Source organism: Lactuca saligna, chromosome 6 (assembly GCF_052625555.1).
Source record: "Lactuca saligna cultivar CGN05327 chromosome 6, ASM5262555v1, whole genome shotgun sequence".
Lineage (NCBI taxonomy): Eukaryota > Viridiplantae > Streptophyta > Magnoliopsida > Asterales > Asteraceae > Lactuca > Lactuca saligna.
In genome coordinates, this window is record NC_136422.1 from 44,222,501 (window position 1) to 44,244,873 (window position 22,373).

The 22,373-nt window shown below is 34.5% G+C and overlaps 1 protein-coding gene and 1 pseudogene across 1 annotated transcript; both read left to right on the forward strand.

The window, feature by feature from the left end:
- The first annotated feature begins 7,218 nt into the window (after positions 1–7,218).
- On the forward strand, positions 7,219–9,023 carry LOC145001330 (UPF0481 protein At3g47200 pseudogene; annotated as a pseudogene).
- Positions 9,024–12,365: 3,342 nt separating this feature from the next.
- On the forward strand, positions 12,366–12,918 carry LOC145001652 (uncharacterized). The gene is made up of 2 exons (XM_078961006.1): positions 12,366–12,523; positions 12,646–12,918. Exons 1-2 carry the CDS (start codon positions 12,428–12,430, stop codon positions 12,763–12,765), a joined length of 216 nt encoding a protein of 71 aa, XP_078817132.1. The 5' UTR covers positions 12,366–12,427; the 3' UTR covers positions 12,766–12,918.
- The last annotated feature ends 9,455 nt before the right edge of the window (positions 12,919–22,373 follow it).

Below are 22,373 nucleotides of genomic sequence, written 5' to 3' on the forward strand. Positions count from 1 at the left end.
ACGAAAATAAAATGCTACTAAGAATAAATCAATGGGAGTATGTAACACAATCACATATTTAGATTTATGAATGGTCTAAAGTAAGGATGAGAATTTGGACCGAAAACTCGAACTGAACAAAAACCCAAATCGAATAGACCCAAATAAGCAATTCGATTCGGCTTTCGGGTATCTATATTATGTTTATTCGGTATGTATGTTATTTCTTTTGGGTTACCCAAATAAGATCTTATTCGGTTCTAAATACCCGAATCAAATAAGCATTTCTCGTCCCCTTTCTCTGATCGACATAAATTAAAATTATGATTCACACTTCTATCCTCATCGCTCAACAAAAAAAACCCTACCCTCGTTCTCGTCGTTTCAAAATCGACCAATCTTCTCAACTATTTCCAAACTCGAAATCTCTTCTGTCGATCCTTATTCTTGTTTCAGACTTTCAAAAACCGATCCTTCCTGTTGTCTATAAGGATTCACAAATTCCTTCTTTGTCAAATCATGAAAAATTAGGCTCCAATATAAAAAACTCAAGTAAGAAATTAATTATCGTTATGTTAATCTACTGTGTAAATATTATTCTTTCAATGTATTATCAAGTTATGTTAGTCTTTCATTGTTTTATATTGATGTATAAAAGTACATTGTTATTCTATTATTCGGGTTATAGAATCCTAATACAGTTTTTTTTTCTGGTTATATTAGGTCATTGATAATCTTGTACATGTTATTCGGGTAATAACCAAACCAAACCGACCCGTATTGGTTAATCGGTTCATACAATTACCCTTATTCGAATTTCAGATTATTCAGGTTCGGGTCGGGACGGGTCGGGTCGGGTCCGAACCGAATAATAACCCTAGTCTAAAGGGTAAATGATAAAACTCTGTGCGTTCTCAGTTGAATCTAGTTACTAATAATTATGTATCATTTTAGTGAATACATAATTGTATTAACTGATTTCAATTTTACTAAAAATATCTATGATTTTATTATGGTATACACAAAATATCTTTATAAAAATGGAACTTCATTGAAACTTACTAAATTATTAATTAAATAGCAATAACCATTAAAAAAATCTCAAATAATTTTAAAAATCAATAATTACAAAATACATTGATATATTGTGAAAAATCATTACTAATAGAGTATAAAGAATCAATGAACACAATAAATAATATACGAGTAAAAGAATTAAGAATACAAGAATAAATGCAATTCATACAATAGAGCAATCTATAAATTATCTAACAAAAAAGAAATTTTATTAGAAATTACACTCATGAGACAAAGATTATGTATAGTTTTTTTTACCTAAACAAATTTATTTCAAAACACAGAGGTGAGTACGTATCGAATTGAGCTAAAACCATTGAACTGAGCAGTGTAGACGTTGGCCGTAGCTATCACTGCAGTTGCGGTGTAACCTCAAAACTTTCTTCAATAACTCATAGACTTGGCAAATTGCTAAGGATCGGGTGAGACATGATCATGGGTGGACAAGATTTTGTGGTAGTATGTGTTGCCGGTGACATATTTTGTAGGGTAAATGACACAAAAAAACACTCTTTTTACACAAAAATTCGATTTTGACACTGTGTTTTTTTGTGTCAATTTTGACATCGTGTTTTCCAATCTGTTACAATTCTAACCACTTGACCGCTTAACCAGGTTGCATGCTGACGTGGCATGATGACATGATATGCTGACGTGTCAAAATTGAATTTTTTTTCTCAGCATGCCACGTCATCAAAACTGACATGTCATCATGCCACGTCAGCATGTAACCTGGTTAACCGGTCAAGTGGTCAGAATTGTAACAAACTGAAAAACACAATGTCAAAATTGACAAAAAAAAAAACACGGTGTGAAAATCGAAATTCTGTGTAAAAATAATGTTTTTTTTGCCATTTACCATATTTTATAATAGAAAAAAGAAAAAATTCAATATTTTAGTGCTTTAAACAGGCATGGTAGGTGTTGTCAGTACCACTATGGGCACCTATACAAAACCGCAACTAGATATGATGTGAAAAGGCAAGTTTCAATAAGGATTTTTTTTTTTTTTTGTTTTTTAAATAGAGTGCATTATGCAACAATATATTGCAAAAGACAATTTCACATTGCAAAATTCCATATATTAGATAATTAGGATTTCACTTCGATTTGGTGATGTGAAAAACAATTTTCAACTCCTAATGAATATCAAGGGTTTGATAATTATTTATGCTAAATCAAAAGAAAAAAAAATTAAAATCAAATTGTTAAATGTCTTTATTTATTTTGGTATTTTTGTGATTGTTTCACATATACGTCCTAAAATTCAAAATTTAAAACTTAACTAACCTAAGTAATACTGTAATACCATTATTTAAGTACCATGTAATGATGTTTAAATTTAGAATGTTTAAATTGGAAGGAATCTATGCAATAAAGTTAGGCTTAAATATAAATATGAGTTGGCATTTAAATGAAAATGGAAAATATGTGAAAATGACAAATGGAATGATAATTATTCTAAAAATTTCTGGAAAATGCCATGTGGTAAAGTCATTAGGAAGAAGACATGTGGCAAAATCATTTTGATTTATTAGGTTTAAATATGAGTTGTCTTTGTGATACTCGCTTGGAAGACCCTGAGGGTAGCTCGTGACATTTGTATGGAAGACCATGGGGATAGCCCATGACACTTGGATGTCAAACCATAGGGGCAACCCATCGCATTTCAAGGAGAGATAATGGGTTAGCCTATGACATTTGGATATTAGAACATACGGGTAGCCCATGGCATTTCAGGGAAAAGACCATAATGACCTTTCAGGAAAAGACCACGGGGGTAGTTCATGACAATTGTATATATGGTATGTGGTATTTTGGGGAACTCACTAAGCTTTGTGGTTACGACTTTCGGTTTATGTTTCATGTACTTTGGTTTTCAAAGGGAAGAGTTCAAGATGATTACATGGCACACACTACTCGATTTCGCATTCTGTGATTTACTTTGATAATGATGATATATTGATAAAACTTTGATTACCTTGGTTTTATGAAGATGATATGATTTAATGGTTTATTAATTCAAAAACAAAAAAAATTTATGGTTTTATTTTTTGGATGTTACAAGTTGATATCAAAGTTTTGGTTTGAAAGATATGGGCGAATCAGAGGTGACAAAGAGAGAAGATGATCTCGTTTTCATTTTTGAAAATCCTCAAACCCTTCATGGATTTCATTTCTGATTCAATGGCTCTGAAAAAGAAAGAGGAGGTGAAAGCAGAGAGAGAGATGGAGAAGATGAAGGAGGAGAAGATATGTGGTGGAGATGGAGTTCTAGAAAGAAGTCGACGATGTAGAGTATGAAGGTGATGCTAGTGATGCAACGTTAAAGTGACGATGTGGAGGTTGAAGCGACACCTATTATGCAGCGTCAAGGTAGTAGTGTGGAGGTTGAAGGCGACACAAACACAAATGTTTTGGACGGAGTGGTGGCGGTTGGTGGTTTTTAAATGAATATTTGTTTATAAGAATTAAATGATTATTTTAAAATTAAAAACAAAAAATTAAAATTAAAATACAATCAAACAGAGGTAAAATAATAATTTGAGATCAGTAATATAAAAAATAAAACAACAACGACCAATCATATGATAGTTGTATTAAATTAGTCTTTTCTGACTAACCATAAAGACCATCCAGGTGATTTTACCTTGTTTCTAATTTAGATGATATCTAAATTTGATTATCAACTTAAAGTGCAAAATTTTCATGTTTATACTAAAAAATGATTTCTATAACTAGTATGTCTAATTTTTATCAACGTTTAGTTGTAACTATTGTGGAATCAATTAAACCAAGCCTTGTTTTCATGTTTTATTTTGTTGTTTTTAGGTTTAAACGACAAAATCTCAAAAAATCATTCATTGAATTGTATCTACTACTTTAGGAACAATCTTAAACCATTTATTTAACTCTTTTAAAAGATTAAATGTATAAATATTAATTTCTGGAATGTAAAGATGTTATTTCACACAAAAATATAAACTAAAAGAACTCATAAAATAACATTCTTGGTAATATTATCACAATTGATAACTTTACATCCAAATTTCAGAGTTTTTTACATAAAGATGGTAGTTAAAAAGTTTTTACTAAACTGAGGAACTTTTATATTTATTTACCAAAACATAGTTGTTAATTTATATAAAAATTTGTTTTGGTTAATTCTTTTATGTTTTTTAAAATTTTCAAAACAACTTATTATTAAAGGACATTTCTTTGAAGATGCCATGACAAACTGTCAAACTCCATCCAATACCCATTGTTCATCGTCACTGGATACTTTCTTCATTTGTCTCATTTTGGTCTCATCGTTCAAAGCCCTGTCAAAAACACTTTCCGTTTCCATGGTATAAAGTAAGGAAAACATATGCCGTTTTGGATTTCCATGATATAGGGAAAAAGAAGACGTCGATTCCATTCACATCTTTTTCCATTTCCATTTCCAACTCGAACTATTACACAAAAGAGAGCCTATAAGGTCACATGAAAACGAATGGCAACCTGGTTCTTGTTTTTTTTTTTTTTTTTTTTTTTTTCTTCAGATGGAGAAGAATCGAAGAGAAGAAAGAGTGGGGAAGAAAAGACGTAATTGGTGTTTGGTGGGACCACTTCTTCTCCACCAAAAACCAAGCGGCCACAAAAAATATACCGATCTACTGATCTATAGCTGTGTACTCCATCCGCAGTCACTCATTATGATGAAGCAATATATTACAGACTTACTGTGTGACGTCTTTAATACAAATTAACAAATAACAGACCTTGTTGACAGAAACTAGCGAAGTAAATTTGGATAAGAAGTTGAAAAGAGGAAGGAGGAGATGATCAAATTAAGCACACCTCAATGAATTTCTCCGAAGCTCCTACGAGAATCTTAGTGGGAACTCCAAAATGCTTGTGTTTTTCCTTGTTACCTACAACTCATGACAAAACCGTCTGCCGGTTGCACCACCGATCATGGATAATAATGTTGGATTGTTCTACTGATTGCTACTCCAACTAAAGACCATAACTTTGGCGAATCAATAAACTTTTAGCTAATTTCTAGTTTGTCCTTGCAAAATTCACCACCACTGTTGAAGAAGATGATGAATTTGGATGTTAGAATTCATTTGTTCGAAAAACTTAGAGTGATTCAAGAGTTTATGATAGTTTAGGATTTACCTCGATGCTTCCGACAAGAGCTTTCCTGAAAAGGTAATGGGATGTTGATGTTGGAGAGGTATGATGGTCTTGGTTGCATGCCCACGGGCAGAGCTTCAACATATTATTTGGGGGCTGAAAATATAATATGTATAAAAATCGGAGAATTTTGGGGGTTGAAAATATAATATGTATAAAAATCGGAGAATAGAGGAGCCCCCTTGGCCCTAATAAAACTCCGTCCATGTTCATGCATACCACAAATTCCATGCATGGAGAAGAGGAAACGAGGGAGGGCGGTGTTCGAGAAGGCGGGAAACGACGGAGATTTGATGGAAGTTATTATCTTATTTGGTAAATTAATTAAGGTCCACAGGAAAAATCGGTTTTGCTATCTTTTAATAAATACTTTTAAAAATACAATAGAATGATAATTATTTTTTTAAAACACTATCCTATTGCACAACTCCACATTTCATAGCAAATTGTTTATTTATATAATGTAAATAAATAGTTATTTTTTTTTTCAAAATAACTTATAACCTAATGGTATCAAGTTTGATGGAAATATGTTTCTTAATTAAAGGCTGATGTTAAGCCAAGTAGCATTACTTATTAGATGAAGAATACGTACACATGTGTACCTACCACCATTAAAAACATGAAGAAAACTCATACATTGATCCCAACACAAAACTTGATAGTTGATTCTTATATTGTTTTACTCCGACAACATAATATTTGTATAATATTTGTATAATATTAATATAAACTAATAATATAACAATCGATTTGATTTAAAACATTTTATTTATATTAAAATATATTAAACTTTTATATGATAATTTGGATCCTTAAGGGGTGTTTGTTTAATCTTTTAAAACATCTTTTAGCTTTTAGAAAAAGATAAAAAAAAAAAAATGTTTGGTAATCTTGTAAAAGCTATTTTTTTATATAAGGAAAATAAACTTTTTGGAAAAATCATAAAAACATTTTTACAACTTTTCCAAAAAGGACTGTTACCCTTTCAAAAGCTTAGCCAAACATCCCTTAATGTATATCGATTCTTTATTTTCTAACCCCTATAAATACCAACACAAATGTCAATAAAATACTCATATGAAATATTTAAACTCATCTTATCTTAACAAGAGCATAAGTGGTAAGATGAAAAAACTGATATTAAAATTAGAAAAAATAATGTAGTGAAACCTTTGCTAAAAATTTCAGACAATTGGTTATGATAAATTGTTTTTACAAAACAAACTCTTATAACATAACATCCTTTAAATTGTATTGATTTTCACAGTATAGATTATGATTTTCGCAATCAACATGACAAGACAATAAATATTTCTTTAAAAAAAAAAATTACAATTCCACATAATTTTTTGTAGTCATCTGCAAATTTCACAGTCAACGATACAAAAACCATATTATTCTTAATTTTTTTTTTTGCAAGCCAACAATATTTTTGAGGGTGCTGCTAATAAGACACCCCTTAGACACCCTATAATCATTTTTATAAAAAATCAACCTATAATCAACTTCTTGTGATCATCTTTTTCGGAAAACAATGCAATTTCAACCAATAAAAATATTTCAAACATTAATTAGGGTTATCTAAATGGTAAAATATAGTGTTTTTTTAACCAACCCTTATTTTTGAAGATGATGGCATGCAAAATTTATAGCTATTTTGGTATTTTTCCTATTTTTGTAAGTATTTTGTAATAAAATATTAAACGAAGAAAAACTATTATGCTCTAATGACTATACTTAAAAGTGTTTTATAATGAACACACAAAAATGAAAATATTAATGATTTTTCATTATTAACCAACAATAACATCAGTTTGAATATTATTTTAAAATTTTAATTTATAAATAAACTCAGAAAAATATATATCAATCACCATTCCATCTTGGAATTAATGTAATAATGTCTACGAAATTGCCAGTTTGAAGTATTCTATCGATTTGAGACCCCACGCGATTAAGCCTTCTTCTTTCATTGGTTTCTTCTTCCACTTGTTCTTATACAATGATCGGAACCCGAAAGGAAACTTCATGGAATCAACTACGAAAACCCTAAACTATTGACGTTTATCGACTTAATATCTTCATATATTCACCTTTTAATCACCTCCAATCGTTCACATGTAAACACAGTTCAACCAAAAAAAAAAGATGAATCCAAATCATGTTATCACAATAGACCAAGAGGTGATGAAGTTCATGAACACCCAAATGAAAAAACCACCAAAATTACTACACAAATCAGCTGGATATGACTATTGTTGCATATTCCGAGTCCCCCAGAGTCTTTTCGAGATCAACAGGGAAGCATATCAACCTCAAATCGTCTCAATCGGCCCATACCACCATGGAAACAAGCATCTTGAGATGATCGAAGAACATAAATGGAGGTACCTGGATGATTTGATCCAAAGAACAGGTAACTCAATTGGATATTTCATGGAAATCATAGTGTCAATGCAGGATAAAATTCGACAAAGCTACTCAGAATCTATTGATCACTTTTCCGCCAATGATCTTGCTAAAATGATGGTGCTTGATGGGTTTTTCTTGATTGAATTGTTCAGAAAAGTTGGAAAGTTGGTTGAGACTAAAGATGATCCAATTTTCAGAATGGTTTGGGTGTCTCCATTTTTGATGAGAGATCTTTTAAAAATCGAGAACCAAATCCCATTTTTTGTTCTCCAAAAGTTGTTTGATGAATCTAAACCTGAAGTGTCTAAACCCGATTATCCCACACTTTCATCTTTAATCCTTGAGTTTTTCAATTACACAGTCGATAGGAAAAAAAAGATACTAAATGAACACAAGAATACCAAAGGGAAACATTTACTAGATTTTTTCCGAAAAAGTTTCATAAACCCTAAAGAACAAAACCCAGTTCCCACCGTTGACATATCCAAAAGCTCTTCCCAAAAACTTATCCAAACCCCGACCAAACTCAAGATCAATAACTCTTACCTTAAACTCATCCCCCCAGCGAACAAACTCAAGATCAATAACTCTTACCTTAAACTTATCCCCCCAGCGAACAAACTCAAGATCGTTGGGGTTAAGTTTAAGGCAAGTCATGAACCCGATAGCTTTTTGGACATTGAGTTCCGAAATGGTGTTCTTTCGATTCCTCAAATAAACATGGACGATTTTTACAGTTCGTTCTTTTTGAACTGTGTGGCTTTTGAGCTGTGTTATTTTCATTGCTCCAAACATATTACAACTTACATTGTGTTCATGGGATGTCTAATGAACACTTCAAGTGACGTGGGTGTGCTTTCGGAAGACAAAATTATTGAGAATTATTTTGGAACGGATAAAGAGCTAGCGAAATTTTTCAAAAATGTTGGAAAAGATGTAGCTTTTGATATAAAAGATAATTACTTGACAGGTTTGTTTGTGGAAGTAAATGAGTATTGCGAGAATGGGTGGCATGTGCATTTGGCTGGGTTTAAGCATACGTATTTTGAGAGCCCATGGGCTGCAGTTTCAGCTTTCGCGGCCTTTTTGTTGCTTTGTTTTGCGGGTTTGCAAACATTTTATACTGTCTATCAGTATTATAAAGCTAAGAAAGAGTAGAGACGGGTGGTTCGAGGGTGGTGTGAAGATGGCGATTGATTGGTGGATAATGTTGTAGTCCCTTTTAATATTGAACGTATATTTGTAATAAATTCGTCGTATATGTGTTGGTTTCAATATATTTTCTATAGGTTGTAAGTTTCAAAGGCACGTTTGTATATGGCATTCTTGTTACTTTTAATGGTATTTACATCCTATATTTATGTGTATTTACGTGTATTTTTTTTTTTTGAAACCGGCGGATATTATTAAAACCGCGGTCTAAAGGAAAAAGACCGGGTACAAAAGGAAAAAGAAAACAAAATGTCAAAATGTCAAAAGAGGAGCAAACTCAACATTCTCATTTACAATTTCCAAAATTACCCTTATATTTCAACTAACTAAAAACCATAGAAATCACATTATCCGCCAACTTTGAAAAGTTCACTTGGGTTCTGTTAAACCAAACGTGGTACATTGCTTTCCACATACACCATAGAAACTCATAGCAGATAGCAATAAATATTTTTCTCTTTTTTGGACTGTTCCCCAATGAGATAGCAAAATTAACAAAATTTGAAATCGAAAGGAACCTTTGAATAGAAATGTCACACCAATTGAAAATCCGGCATAAAGAATCAAAAGCAATCGAGCAATCCAAGAGAATATGATCTGCAGTGTCCACACCACTAAAGCACAATTGACAGGAAGTAGAAGACGTGATGGTACCTCTCCTGGAAAGAGCCACTGCAGTAGGAATACACCCCATACAAGCTCTCCAAAGAAAACTAATGCACTTGATTAGAACTAAGTGAAGCCAAAGCGTGGGGTTATTTATCGGGATAGTCAATTTACTGTTAATGAGGGACCTAAAATCGCATGCACGGAAAGAGCCATCAACAGTCAACCTTGATCTCCAAGTGTCAGGCCCATTGGATCTCACAACCATCCTTGTAACATGCAAAATAAATTTCAATTCTAGCAGCTCCTGAGAATTGTTGGGTTTCCGCTTCCAAGCCCACGATAAAACACCATTCACCCATCTGTCACCTAAAAGGCAAGTTTTCCTCTTGTCTAATTCATATAAATAGGGGAATTTCACTGCCAAAGTCCCGTTCTTTAGCCAATCATCTAGCCAAAACAAAAATTTCTTTCCGTCCTCCACCTGAAATTCAAAAATATCCAAAACATCAATATCAATATTGCTAAGTGTCGAGAAGATATTGACAATACTACTTCAAGTGCCCGAGAGAGATTTTTTAGCCCAAGAGTGAATATGCTTCCTTTCACATCTATGAATACTACCAATCACTCGCCTCCAAAGAGAGTCATTTTTTATTTTTCAAAACGAAGCTTGTAGGATGTATCACGTTGGTTGTGCGCTTATATATATATATATATATATATATATATATATATATATATATATATATATATATATATATATATGATTTAGGGTTCGTATCCAGCAGCCATTCACAATGTAAAATTTTTAGTTTCTTGGGCTCTTTGATTTAAGTTTTTTTTAGATAATGTTTGTGTGGCCTTGACAACATACATCAATAATGTTTTCCATAATGATTTGATATATAAATCGATCTATTAGTTATATTCCCATGCTTTGTAGCGGAGATTTTATGTATGTAAAAGAAAAAAAAGATAATTAAAACGCATTCCTATTATTCCCTTGTTGGCTTTAAATTGTTATGAAAATGCTTCTAAAATATAGCAAATGTTACCTACATACAAAATATGCTTTCAAAATGTAATAAATTTTAGCCAAATTTTATGAAAATAAAAACTATACTCTCAAAATGTACATTTGAATTTATAACTATGCACACTTGAAAACAAATATGTATTTGGAAAAAAGATTTAAAAATACATAAAAAAAATAATCTAGGTCAAATTTGTAAAATAATAAAAAAAATACTTCTTATAAAAAGAAAGCTATAACAAAGTTAAGGAATTTTTTTTTTTAAAAAAATTGAATAAAAAAGTCTTAATAAAAGCTTAAAATTGGCCCAAAATGTAAATAATAAAATTTTGGGACCCAATTCATAACAAAAATTAAAAATATGGGTTAAAACTGCAAAAGTGAAAAATATTAAGATCATAAAGGAAAATTAAGGGACTAAATTTATAATTATTATTAAAATTTTAAATCAAAGTTGTAAAATGAATGAATGAATGACCCTTAAGTAAAAATGAAGGTGTATGAAGTGTGTAGTATTCATCAAATTGTGTTTCAGTTTAGTTACGGTTGAGCATATGGATCGGGGAACTGGTTGGAACCGGAACCCGATGGAACCGGTTGGACTGGAACCGATATTATAATTTCGTCAATTTTTTGAACCGAGACCCGATAAGAACCGGTCATTGGAACCGGCCAAAAACTGGGAACCGAACCAAATAACTCACTCGAATTTTGAAAGTTGCATATAAAAACGCTTGATTTAGTTAAAATTGAATGAGTTAGTTGTGGGGGTGTCAAATCACATTTTTTTTTTATTTTTTATGTTTCAACAATTAAGTATAATCTGACTTGTTGTTCAAATACACATAACTCACTCAATTTAACATGTTTTGACTTGAATATGTTTCCTATGTGTAGATTAGGATTTGTAGTTAAGTTTAGACTATAAAAAAGTTTGATTTTGTTAAAAATTGAATTAGTTACAAGCCCCGCAAGGAAGGGTGTCAAATCAGAATTTTTTTAATGTTTCAGCAATTAAATGTAATTCGACTTTGCTGTGCAAATGTGCATAACTTGCTCAATTTAATATTTTTTTTACCTGAATCGTTTTCCTACATGTAGATTATGATTTGTAGTTAAGTTTAGACAATGAAAACTCTTGATTTGGTTAAAAATTGAATGAGTTACAAGCTCCGCAAGGAAGAGTGTCAAATTAGATTTTTTATTTTTATTTTTATGTTTCAGCAATTAAATATAATCCGACTTTGTTGTTCAAATATGCATAACTAACTCAATTTACTTGTTTTCACCAGAATCGTTTTCTTATATGTAGAATAGGATTTGTAGTTAAGTTTAGACTATAAAAAAGCCCCGCAAGGAAGAGTGTCAAATCTGAATTTTTGTTATGTTACAGAGATTAAACGTAATCTGACTTTGTTGTTCAAATGTGCATAACTCACTAAATTTAAGTTTTTTTGACCTGAATTTTTTTTCTACACGGAGCTTAGGTTTTGTAGTTAAGTTTAAACTATAAAAACGTTTGATTTAGTTAAAAACTGAATGAGTTACAAGCTCCGCAAGTAAACGTGTCAAATTAGACCGGTTCCAAAATCGAAAACCTGGAAAAAACCAGACCCGAAACCGGAACCGGAACTGATAGAACCGTCGAGCCGGGTCGGTTCTTGATTTTGGCGAAGCCGGTTCCCGGGTCCGGTCCGGTTCGGTCCGTTTGCTCATGCTTAGGTATAGTTATATATTTATATAATGGTTAAAATGTGTGTGTTTTTTTTTTCTATTTTATATGCATCAAAACTTTTTTGAATTTTTTTTTTTTTTAAAGAAAAATAGTTATTTCAAAGGAATAAAGGATAGTGTTTAAAGACATTGAAGCCACATAAAAAGTTCCAAATTTCAAGTGAGAGGGAATTCGGAGATCAGATGGATGGATTACAGCAAATAGGGCTCCCGGTGCTCGGAATCGTAGCAGCTGCTGCCGTTACTTTCTATGTCGTCAGCTTCTCCGAGCTTCGAGAGGTAATCTCTCTCTCTCTCTCTCTCTCTCTCTCTCTCTCTCTCTCTCTCTCTCTCTCTCTCGATTGATACTTTATCCGTTTACAAAATCCAAATCAATTCATTTTCGCAATTTCGAATTTCAGAAATCGTTGAACAGAGATTGGGATGACGATGGATCTGAAAACGTAGGATTTAAAACGTCTTTGAGCTCAAGAGAAAGAAGAACCAGAAGAAAAGCACAGAAACAGAGTAATAAACCCTAGTTGTTTACACTGCTTTAATTTCAATGTTAATTCCAAAAAGCTGCCATTGCTACTCCCATTGTTGTTCTGGAACGATTTTTTCGTGTTTATCTTGCTTCTATAAGATGAATTCAACTATATCCTCACCCTAAATGCAAATCTTTTTCCACTGTATCATATAGTTTCTAATTTAGATAATACCTTAAATCTTATTATCAACTTAAAGTATAAAATTTTCGCGTTTATACTAAAAATGGAAAATTAATTAAGAAGGTAATTAAGTTTCAAAATTTGATAAAAAATTACCCAAGTTCAGCTGGTATAAAGAATATTAGTGAACTAAAGCCTTTATACACACAATATCATGTAAATATATGTTTTGTTTAAATTACATATAGTGATAACCGGTGATTGAGTTAAATTTTTTTTAGTTTTTGAAAAATAACCAATTTTTTGGGAACGTATAGTTCATATTCTAAAATATTGTTCATCGTTTTTCAGTTTTTTTTTTTTTTTTTTTCAAAGAAATTATTTGTTTGTTTTAAGATTCTGAATGCTATATTTCGTAATGTTTAATATTATCATTTTTCAACAAAATATCTAATTTTATGCACTTATATTATATATAATTCATATTATTATGCTTGTTTAATTTTTTGTTAAATTATGAAAAAGATAATAATTTTTTTCTTGAAATTCCGAAATTGTTCATCGGATTTCGGACTTCTCTTGAAATTCCAGAGATTTTTTTTCTTTTCCTAAATCTAAAATTTTAGTCCGGAATATTAATAGTACTCCAGAATTAAGCATTCCGGAGGACTATATATATTTCGGAATTTTAGTCCGGAATCCGGAATGTCATTCCAGAGTTCGTAAAAAATTGTTTTTTTCATGGTCTGGAACTCGTACAAAGTGTTTATTTTTGATAAAAAAAAAGGTTATATTTTTCAAATACACATTAAAAATTTGTTAAATTACTTAATTTTCCAAAATTTAAATGGAAAATTGATACTATATGCCTTGGATTGATCTGTAAAATGACTTTTGAATGTAACTAAGTTTCAAATTTATTAAAAAAAAGATTATTCAAGTTTAGCCTAAACAAAAAATATTATTGAAGTAAAAATATGTACACATAATACCATCCAAGTAACTTTTTCTTCAAATCACAACTTAGGATATAATACAGAATGCTTCAGGCATCAAAGATGGCAACATCATTACAAACACCACTCCACTAATAGCAACAAATGGTGCTCACTAGTGACTTGGAAGAAGACAAGGAAAAGAGAGAGAGAGAGAGAGAGAGAGAGAGAGAGAGAGAGAGAGAGAGAGAGAGAGGACTTATTTCTCTCCTCCCCCTATCTCCCCCCTCTCTCTCTCTCTTTCTTATAACCGGTCATAAAGTTATTCACGTCACTATACACTACTCCCTCTAGGAAATGGTGTTCCGCTAGTGACTTGGTTGTCACATCATCTCGCAGACCATTCCATATAGCCATGGTAATTGGTTTCAAGTAAGTCGTAGGCATGCTTCAAGGAATGTGTTGCTACTTGATATCCAAGTACACGGTAGCTGGTTGACGAGAACCTCTTCTAATTGGCAGGCTAGATTGCATGCTACAAGGAAGAGACAAACATTAGATTAGAAAGTTATATTGAGGGGTAAACCCTGGTATGGCTCTCTGATGCCTAAGGTTTCGTTTGTTTTTTCAAAGCGGAAATGCTTGAAGTCTGCGAACCACCTCTATAACCCTCTGTAGCAGAAGAGAGGGACCAAACAGTTGTAGCATGTAATAAAAAGTGTGTTTTTTAACCTCTACAGACTGCTGCAATAAGTTAAAGTAAGGTGTGAAGAGGTTTAAAGCAGATGGTCAGGTGATGTACCACGCAGCACACGCACATGAACTTTAAGTCATAAGTCTTTTGAAAAACAAACAGCTGTGAAAGCCAAGTGTTGCGCGTGTGTTGCGTGGTGTAGCAATAAGTGATTAGAAGTGGTTGTTTAGAAAAAACAAACAACACCTGTATCTATGAGACCATCATTGAAAAAATTAACAATATTGACGGACCAAAACTACTCATTTTACTTGGAATGGACCAATTAAATAAAAACAACCCTAAAAAAGGACCAATATTGGAACACTAATATGCCAATTTTATTGGTTCTTTGTGTGTGGCATGAGCTGGGTGGAAATTCATGAATGACTATGTAAACCAACCACTTACCCAACTAAACATAAGAACCAATTAGGAAAAGAATGTTCATGGGAAAAAAATAAAAGAATCAGAGACTAATCTTCTAAAAAATTGGAGAAACAAGTTCCAAGAGAAGAAAGACTCTATGGAGGTCTAATAAGGCCTACTTTGGTTGTCATTGATTTTCTTTATTATAGTACCCCACTTCAATTTTTCCTTATTTTAGCATTGTACTTTGAAACATTTATGTATTTAGTGGAGCATCCCACTTGAATCACAGTTACGACCCATGAAGAAATGAGCTTATGCATCTCCACATCAAGGTATTTACTTGACATGCTAATGTTATGAATGTAATAGTTTTATCATCAATGTATTTGGGCAATGTATTAACATTATGAAAATCTATTCCACTTAGTTTCTTGGTTTTGCAAGGACTATTCCATAACTTTAGTTTTTGAAAAAAAAAAATTTGTAACATCCCATTTTCACAACCAAAATTTTTCATGTTTATTAAGGTAAAACTTCCAATTATAAATCCATTCTAAGAAAAACTATTTATTTCCAATTACATTTATCAAAAATCAGAGTATTATAATAAATGTGGAATCCTCAATGCTGTTGATAAGTGTGTACAATCCCTCCTACGCCTTCCCACGATCACATATAGAACCTGAAACATAAACAACTTGGTAAACACAAAGCTTAGTGAGTTTCCTTAAAATACCCCACCCAACAAATACACAAGCATGCATATCGGGTCCGTAGTCATCGAACTGGAATACCCCTAGCCCATAGTCATCAAACTGGATTGCCCTCCACACTGGGTCCACAGTCAAGAGACTATATTACCCCTAAGCCCACAACATAAGTCTAGACTGCCATCATACTCTTCAGTTTATGTATTGATTGCTCCCGAGTCCACAACATAAGTCTGGATTGCCCTCCCGACCCTCAACTTATGTCTGGATTGCTCCCGGGTTTCTTGGCATACCACTGAAGCAGTACCACCTCAACCCAACTATACTATGTCGACATATAAACAATCAAGGATCAAGTAGACACATAATACAAGAAAATACCAATCATACAGCTCACTACCGCCTACTAGACCTCTCAATACACACTGCTCCGCTACCAGCTAATCTCCATGGAATACATAGCCATTAGTAACCGGATATGGAATAGCCACCCAGACAAATGATCCTACTCTAGAACCACAACCAAATGAGGAACATGCAAGAAATCTTAGATCAAGAGTTTGCAAGTTATCCTATATGACTTCTTACGACCCCTAAGTCACTCCACTAGACGATAACCAGCCTACTGGTACTCTAACCAGCATACAAATAATCTTGCAGATCTAACAAATCACTACAACATAACAACGTTCTATATACCAGGATACATAACCTAGTAGGTATACATTGGTGCCTTCGACCCACAAGTATGGTGAGGAAAAACTCACACGAAATGAAGAACCCCAAAACGTTACGACACACTTCCCTTTCTGCACTTCTTGCTTTCGTGAGCCCATCACCATCAAAACATGGAAAATCTTAATCAATAGTCCAAAACCCTCAAATTTGACCGAAAGACCAACTAGGTCAAAAGTCAGCGGTCAATCTTGGTCAAAGTCAACACCACGTCGTGGCCTCCCATGGCCACACTGTGTGGTCACAAGCTCAAAAACTCAACATGCATAGCATTGCCACATCGTGGCACTCCTTGGTCACGTCGTGACAATGCCATAATAAGATAGTTATAATTTTTGACATCTCCATGCCATGTCTACTGGAAAATTTTCATTTCTCTCATTAAGTGCTTGATCTTCCACATCTAAGCTCATACATCCAGATATACTCTCCCACACTGACTTAATGGATAAAGTTTCAAACTTTATCCATTTAGACTCCATTTCAAGGCTAGATCTAGAACTTAGTATCCATGAGGTCCTTAATGAGGCTGTAACTTGAACATGGAGACAACATATACCAAGCATGATCCTTTTTCTTAATCAACAGCAGCCCAAGGACCTAGGAAAGCCACTACATGATCTAGATTTTCTTTAAAATCGAAGAATATCCAAGAAAGTGACAAAACTACCCAATTATGACCTAGAACTTGAATCTAGAAGAAAAGGTGCCAATGTATGAACTTTATACCATCAATAATTTAGAAATCAGAAGAGAATGTTGGATCCATACTTGCTTCTTGTCCCCTTTCTTCCTTGTGAACTTCCCTCTTCAAAAACTCTACCAAAAACCGAAGATCAAGGCTCAAAATTGATGAAATGGATTCTCGAACATGCATGGAGGCTAGGGTTTCGAGATGGGGAGGTGGAAGCTGAAGAAGATAACCTAGAAAGAGAGTTAAGGTGTTTATATATGAGGGAAAGCCTAAAAATCCCAGATTAGAGTTGCATCGGCTACCACGACGTGGGCACTTATACTAAGTCATGGCATCCCCAAAACATGTGTTCATTAAACACCACGTCACATCGTATCCATGCCCCCGTGTCATGGCAGAGCATTTTCTTCAAAAACCTTATTTCGATTCTTTAAGTCTTGTCGAACCTTCTTTGGGAAACGGGTGTTACAATTCTCCCCCACATAATTTAGATTTCGTCATCGAAATCTATCCTTGAAGTTTCCTTTTAAACACCTTCTAAACCCCTTGTGGGTCTTTCAAGCTCGACTTATTCCAAGCGGTTTGAGGTCACTTAAATACTAGCGCCTACCATTATCAACAACCAAGGTTCCAAAACTAGACCCATGAACCAATTCGAGCAGATACTCAAACAATCTAAGTCACAACTATCACAACATCCATTGATCAGTTGACCACCTCCCGACACGTATGCATACTTCAACGAGAATCAAGTGACCTACAGAAAACACTGCTCCTCACAACATCCTTAATCCACAAGAGAAATAAATCTACTCCTTAGTCCATAACCTGTTGGCTCTGAAATCATATCCGCCTTTCAAGTAGACAGAGCCACCAAAATTGACTCCCACGCTAACCGAAACTCCCAACCTTATTCATCTAAGGTTTGTTGACCTTACGTCGTTCATAAAAATTCGAATAATGAACTACATCCTACACCATAGCTTCCAACCTCACACATTGACGTATCATTGAGAAGTCCTTACAAAACTCATCAGACAAGGCTAATCCGCCCTTTCTTTCAACTATGCTGACCAAAATTTGCAGATTTTATTGGTCCTCGATCTTCTCGGACATATGTCGTCCCTCTGAACAATTAGCCCCAAAACTCTCAGTTGACTGTCATTATGCTAAACCTGCATATAAATGCATCAATTCAAGGAAACCCAACGATCACATACTAAACTAGAACAAGCTCATACTTGGCTCTAACATCCCTACTCAACTATCTACTAACAATATTCAGGCTTAGCCCCAATCCGCTAACCAATAATAGCACTTGAGCTTACCCCTGATCCACTGTCCAATAACACCACATAACCTTACCCCTGGTCCACAATCCAATAACAGCACGTAGGCTAACAAGAATTATCTAACCCTATCAGGCCTTTGGATCGTAAATCAGACTTCTAATCCCCGATAAAACAAGAATAGATAAGGAGGCCCTCCTTACAACCCTCAACTTGGGCTCTTAACACCCTAGAGTCTAAAATGCAAGGACGCCCTACATGTTACTATCATAACTAAAACTAATACAACTCGAAGGGAAATTCAACAGCTGATAATAAATCCGATGTGAATACACAAGATTAAGCAGTTGCGCAAAAGTCATGAAAATGAGAAATCCGGTTGCGATCTAAACCTTGGCATAAGTTCTTCCTGCTACGAGGTATCCACTCTCATCCACTTGGAATATGATAGACTCTAACAACTTCACAAATATAAACTATACTACTTGATCCCAACCACAGGTATCCAGATACACATGAAATTCTAAACCTATAAAAACATTCACCAACATCCAACATGCATGCAAAAACCTCAAGGATAATAATCAATCCATTCATAATGATTAATCAATTAAAACCAGAGTTAATCAAGATAACTCCATTCAACTGATCATCCAAGATTATGACTAAATTTAGAAACATAAACAAGAAATATATATGAATACCAACACTGCAGTAATCGAATAAATAGAAGATCTGATTACTGAAACCTCGGTCTCTGGAACTCCATCCGTCCCATGAAGACCTTCGGGTAACTGCCAAGCTAGGTTGTAGGGTCCAACACTACATTGAAGAAGAGAAAAGTACAACAAGCTCTGATGTGGCCCTCATGGCTGTAATGGAAGCAAGCTCACGTACTCTGCCTGCAGTCCCTACCAAAATTCCCCTCCTTACCACGCATACGACATGCAAAATATCAGCACCTCCAGGTATGAAAATTCCCGCACCTCCCACACTCAGATCTCTTCCCCTCATTTGGATCTGAACTCAATTCAACTGACTTGAACTGCTTGGCCGCCGGCTAACACTGCCCTGTAGCTGTCCCTTCCTCTTTCCGCTGAATTTCCAACTCGATCTCCCTCCTCCTAGAACTTGAATGCAACTCGTTCAAGGTTCAATACTTTTGATTCGATACAAACTTTTGAATCTCCATCTTGAGAATACTCAAGTATCACAACATCTGCACCTGCTCTGAATCGTCATACTCAGGGAAAAAAAGGGCTCTCTCCATAAACATATTTGTTATCTCCGACACCAACTTAGTCATCTGCTTGAGCGATAGGTAATCTTGTACCAGTCGCACTTGCTCCACCAGAGGAAAATATTCCTTGCAGAACATATCCAAAAATTGCTCCCAAGTCACAATAGCTCTCTCTTCATGTGAAAATCTCTAGGTCACGAACTCCCACCAATCCTTCGCACCCCAACAAAGAAGGCTCGATGTAAATTTCACCTTTTGATTCTCGGGACACGAACATGTGTAGAAACATTCCTCCGCATCATATATCCATCTCAGAGAAATAATCGGGTCCTGTCAATGGTGTCGCCCCACCACTCTGAGACGCTTTGTATAACTGAACTCCCAGTACTGCATCGCCCCACCACTCTGAGATCTTACAATGGTGTCGGTTGTTGTTGTTGCGGTAGAAGCAGCGTGCGTGACGGCGGCTTAGCACCGATCAAACTCCTCCATAAATGCAGTCTTGACCGACCCAAACAACTCCGAAATTGCCTCCCTAGTCGTCTTAGCCACTCTGAAAGCAATGATCACATGGATCTCCTCATCACTCAGACCTGCCCTCACAGTGCCACCAGCAAGTGATCTTGATCCTCCGATAGCCACCATACTAAAAATACACAACGGAAGGTTAAACATAAAATTCAATGCTCAACACACCATGTCACCCTCCTATTAGTTCCTTAGTAGCCTCGAGGTTCCTTCTGAATCTCACATGGACCCTATGCTTTCAGCAGAAGGGGTCATAATACGTTCCATACCTATCTGTAGTTGATTCGGAATTCATCCTAAGATCCTAAGTCACTACACTAGACCACTCCTAGGTATGCTAACACCTACATACTCCTATAAGCTACACTAACGTCCTATGAAATTCTCTTATCATTGTCCCTGCTCCCACACTGTTGGTTGCTTTTGTGCATGCTTGTTGTACACAATACAAGGTCAAATAGACTGTCGAATAATTAACTACATCCTGAGCCCACAACCAAACGAGGAACATGAAGTAAGGTGAAGTCAATCATTCTAAGGCTATATAATCGAACCACATACAACTATACAACATACACGTTGCAATCACATAATCAAATAGCATATAACAAGCAATTCCCTATACCATAAGGCATTACAAAAATCAGGTACTTCTACTCACCAGTTTCTAAAAGAACTTAGGGCCTATTTGTTTTCCTTCCGACTCAGTCCGGTCAGAATTTTTCTCAGACTCGGTCCGAGTCTGTATGTTTGATTAGGATATGTTAAACATCTGACCAAGTCCATGGCAGTCCATCACATCTGATTCGGTCCTCCAAAAAAATGACACTGACTCGGTTATTTCTTCCACCTTCACGTATTTGCCCTTTCTTTCTCCCAGCATTTTGAGGCGATTTCTTCCATCTCCTTCCCCCCGAAGCATTCAATCTCTCCTCCCACCTCCAAACTTTGCATTGGATCCTCCCACCTCCGACCAACGCCTTCGCCGCCGCCTCACCTAAGCTCCGGCCTCCTTCCAGCAGTAAGAAAAATGTTCTCTATTGATAGTTGCAGGTGAAGATAATCATCAACAATACAGTCGGTGAAGGTGATTGTCACCAGATGTGGGAGGCACAAGATCACGACCACAATCTACAGACAATGAAGATCAAGTTCCAAGTTCTTACGAGCCCTAATTTGGTAATCTTGTTCATCTATTTATCAATTCCAAATGTTAGGGAGCTTTTCAATTTTTTGTTTTCCTAAAGCATATACCATTGATAGTTGATAATTTGTTATTGGCCCTAATTTTATTTTCAATTTCTTGTTTATGTTGGGTCCTGTGTGTATGAATTTGCAATATTCGTAGATTACTCTCCTTTTTTTTGGGCAAAAAGTGATTCATGACTTCAAGCTCCACTATTTAAAATGTGTTCATGCATGATGCTATAGTACATATGTCATTTGTCACACTCATCATATTTGTTTCTTTGTGCCTTGTTACATTCATATGTTCTCCTTTTCTATGGTATTTGATATGTTAGGCCCTCCGCTTTGCTCTGTAAGCTGTAAGCTCAAACAGGAGAGGAAGTGCATCATGAGAGTGTTTTTGAAACAAAAACAAGACACGAATGATGAAACACACAATGACCCACACCCAATAAAAATAAAAACATGTCAGCAATTTTCCTAACTCAACCATTAGCTTCATAGCTCCTATTATGTGAATTGCTACACTTTATTAATTGGAATAACAAAAAGGGTTGTGTGGGTTGTTTGATTTTTTTGTTGTTGCTAATTTTGATTGATAAAAGAATTGAATTTCATGTGTTTGTTGATTGAAGTTTTATTGTGAGTTGTTTGATTTTTTTTCTTTTGTTGATTTTGATTGATGAAAAATGTAATGTTATAAATTAAATGGTAAATTGTATATAAATTATTATAAAAAATGTTGTCTAAGGGTAATATAGTCATTTTGCACAGTCAATCAGATGTGAAATCAAACTACAAGTTTGAGTCATAAATTAACTTAGTCAGAACTTCTAACTCAGTCAGCCTCTGACTCAGTCAGATTTGATTTAGTCAGCAGCTATCAAACGACCCCTTAGTTTATCCATTAGCATGCTTTTTCTACCAATTCACATATGAGCAAATTCAAATTCATCACAAGTAACAAGTATAGGTATTTTGGGAACCACTATCCTGCTCGAGCTCTAGTTGACTATACACACTGAATCTTCCTGTAAAGCAAAGTTAAGTCAAAG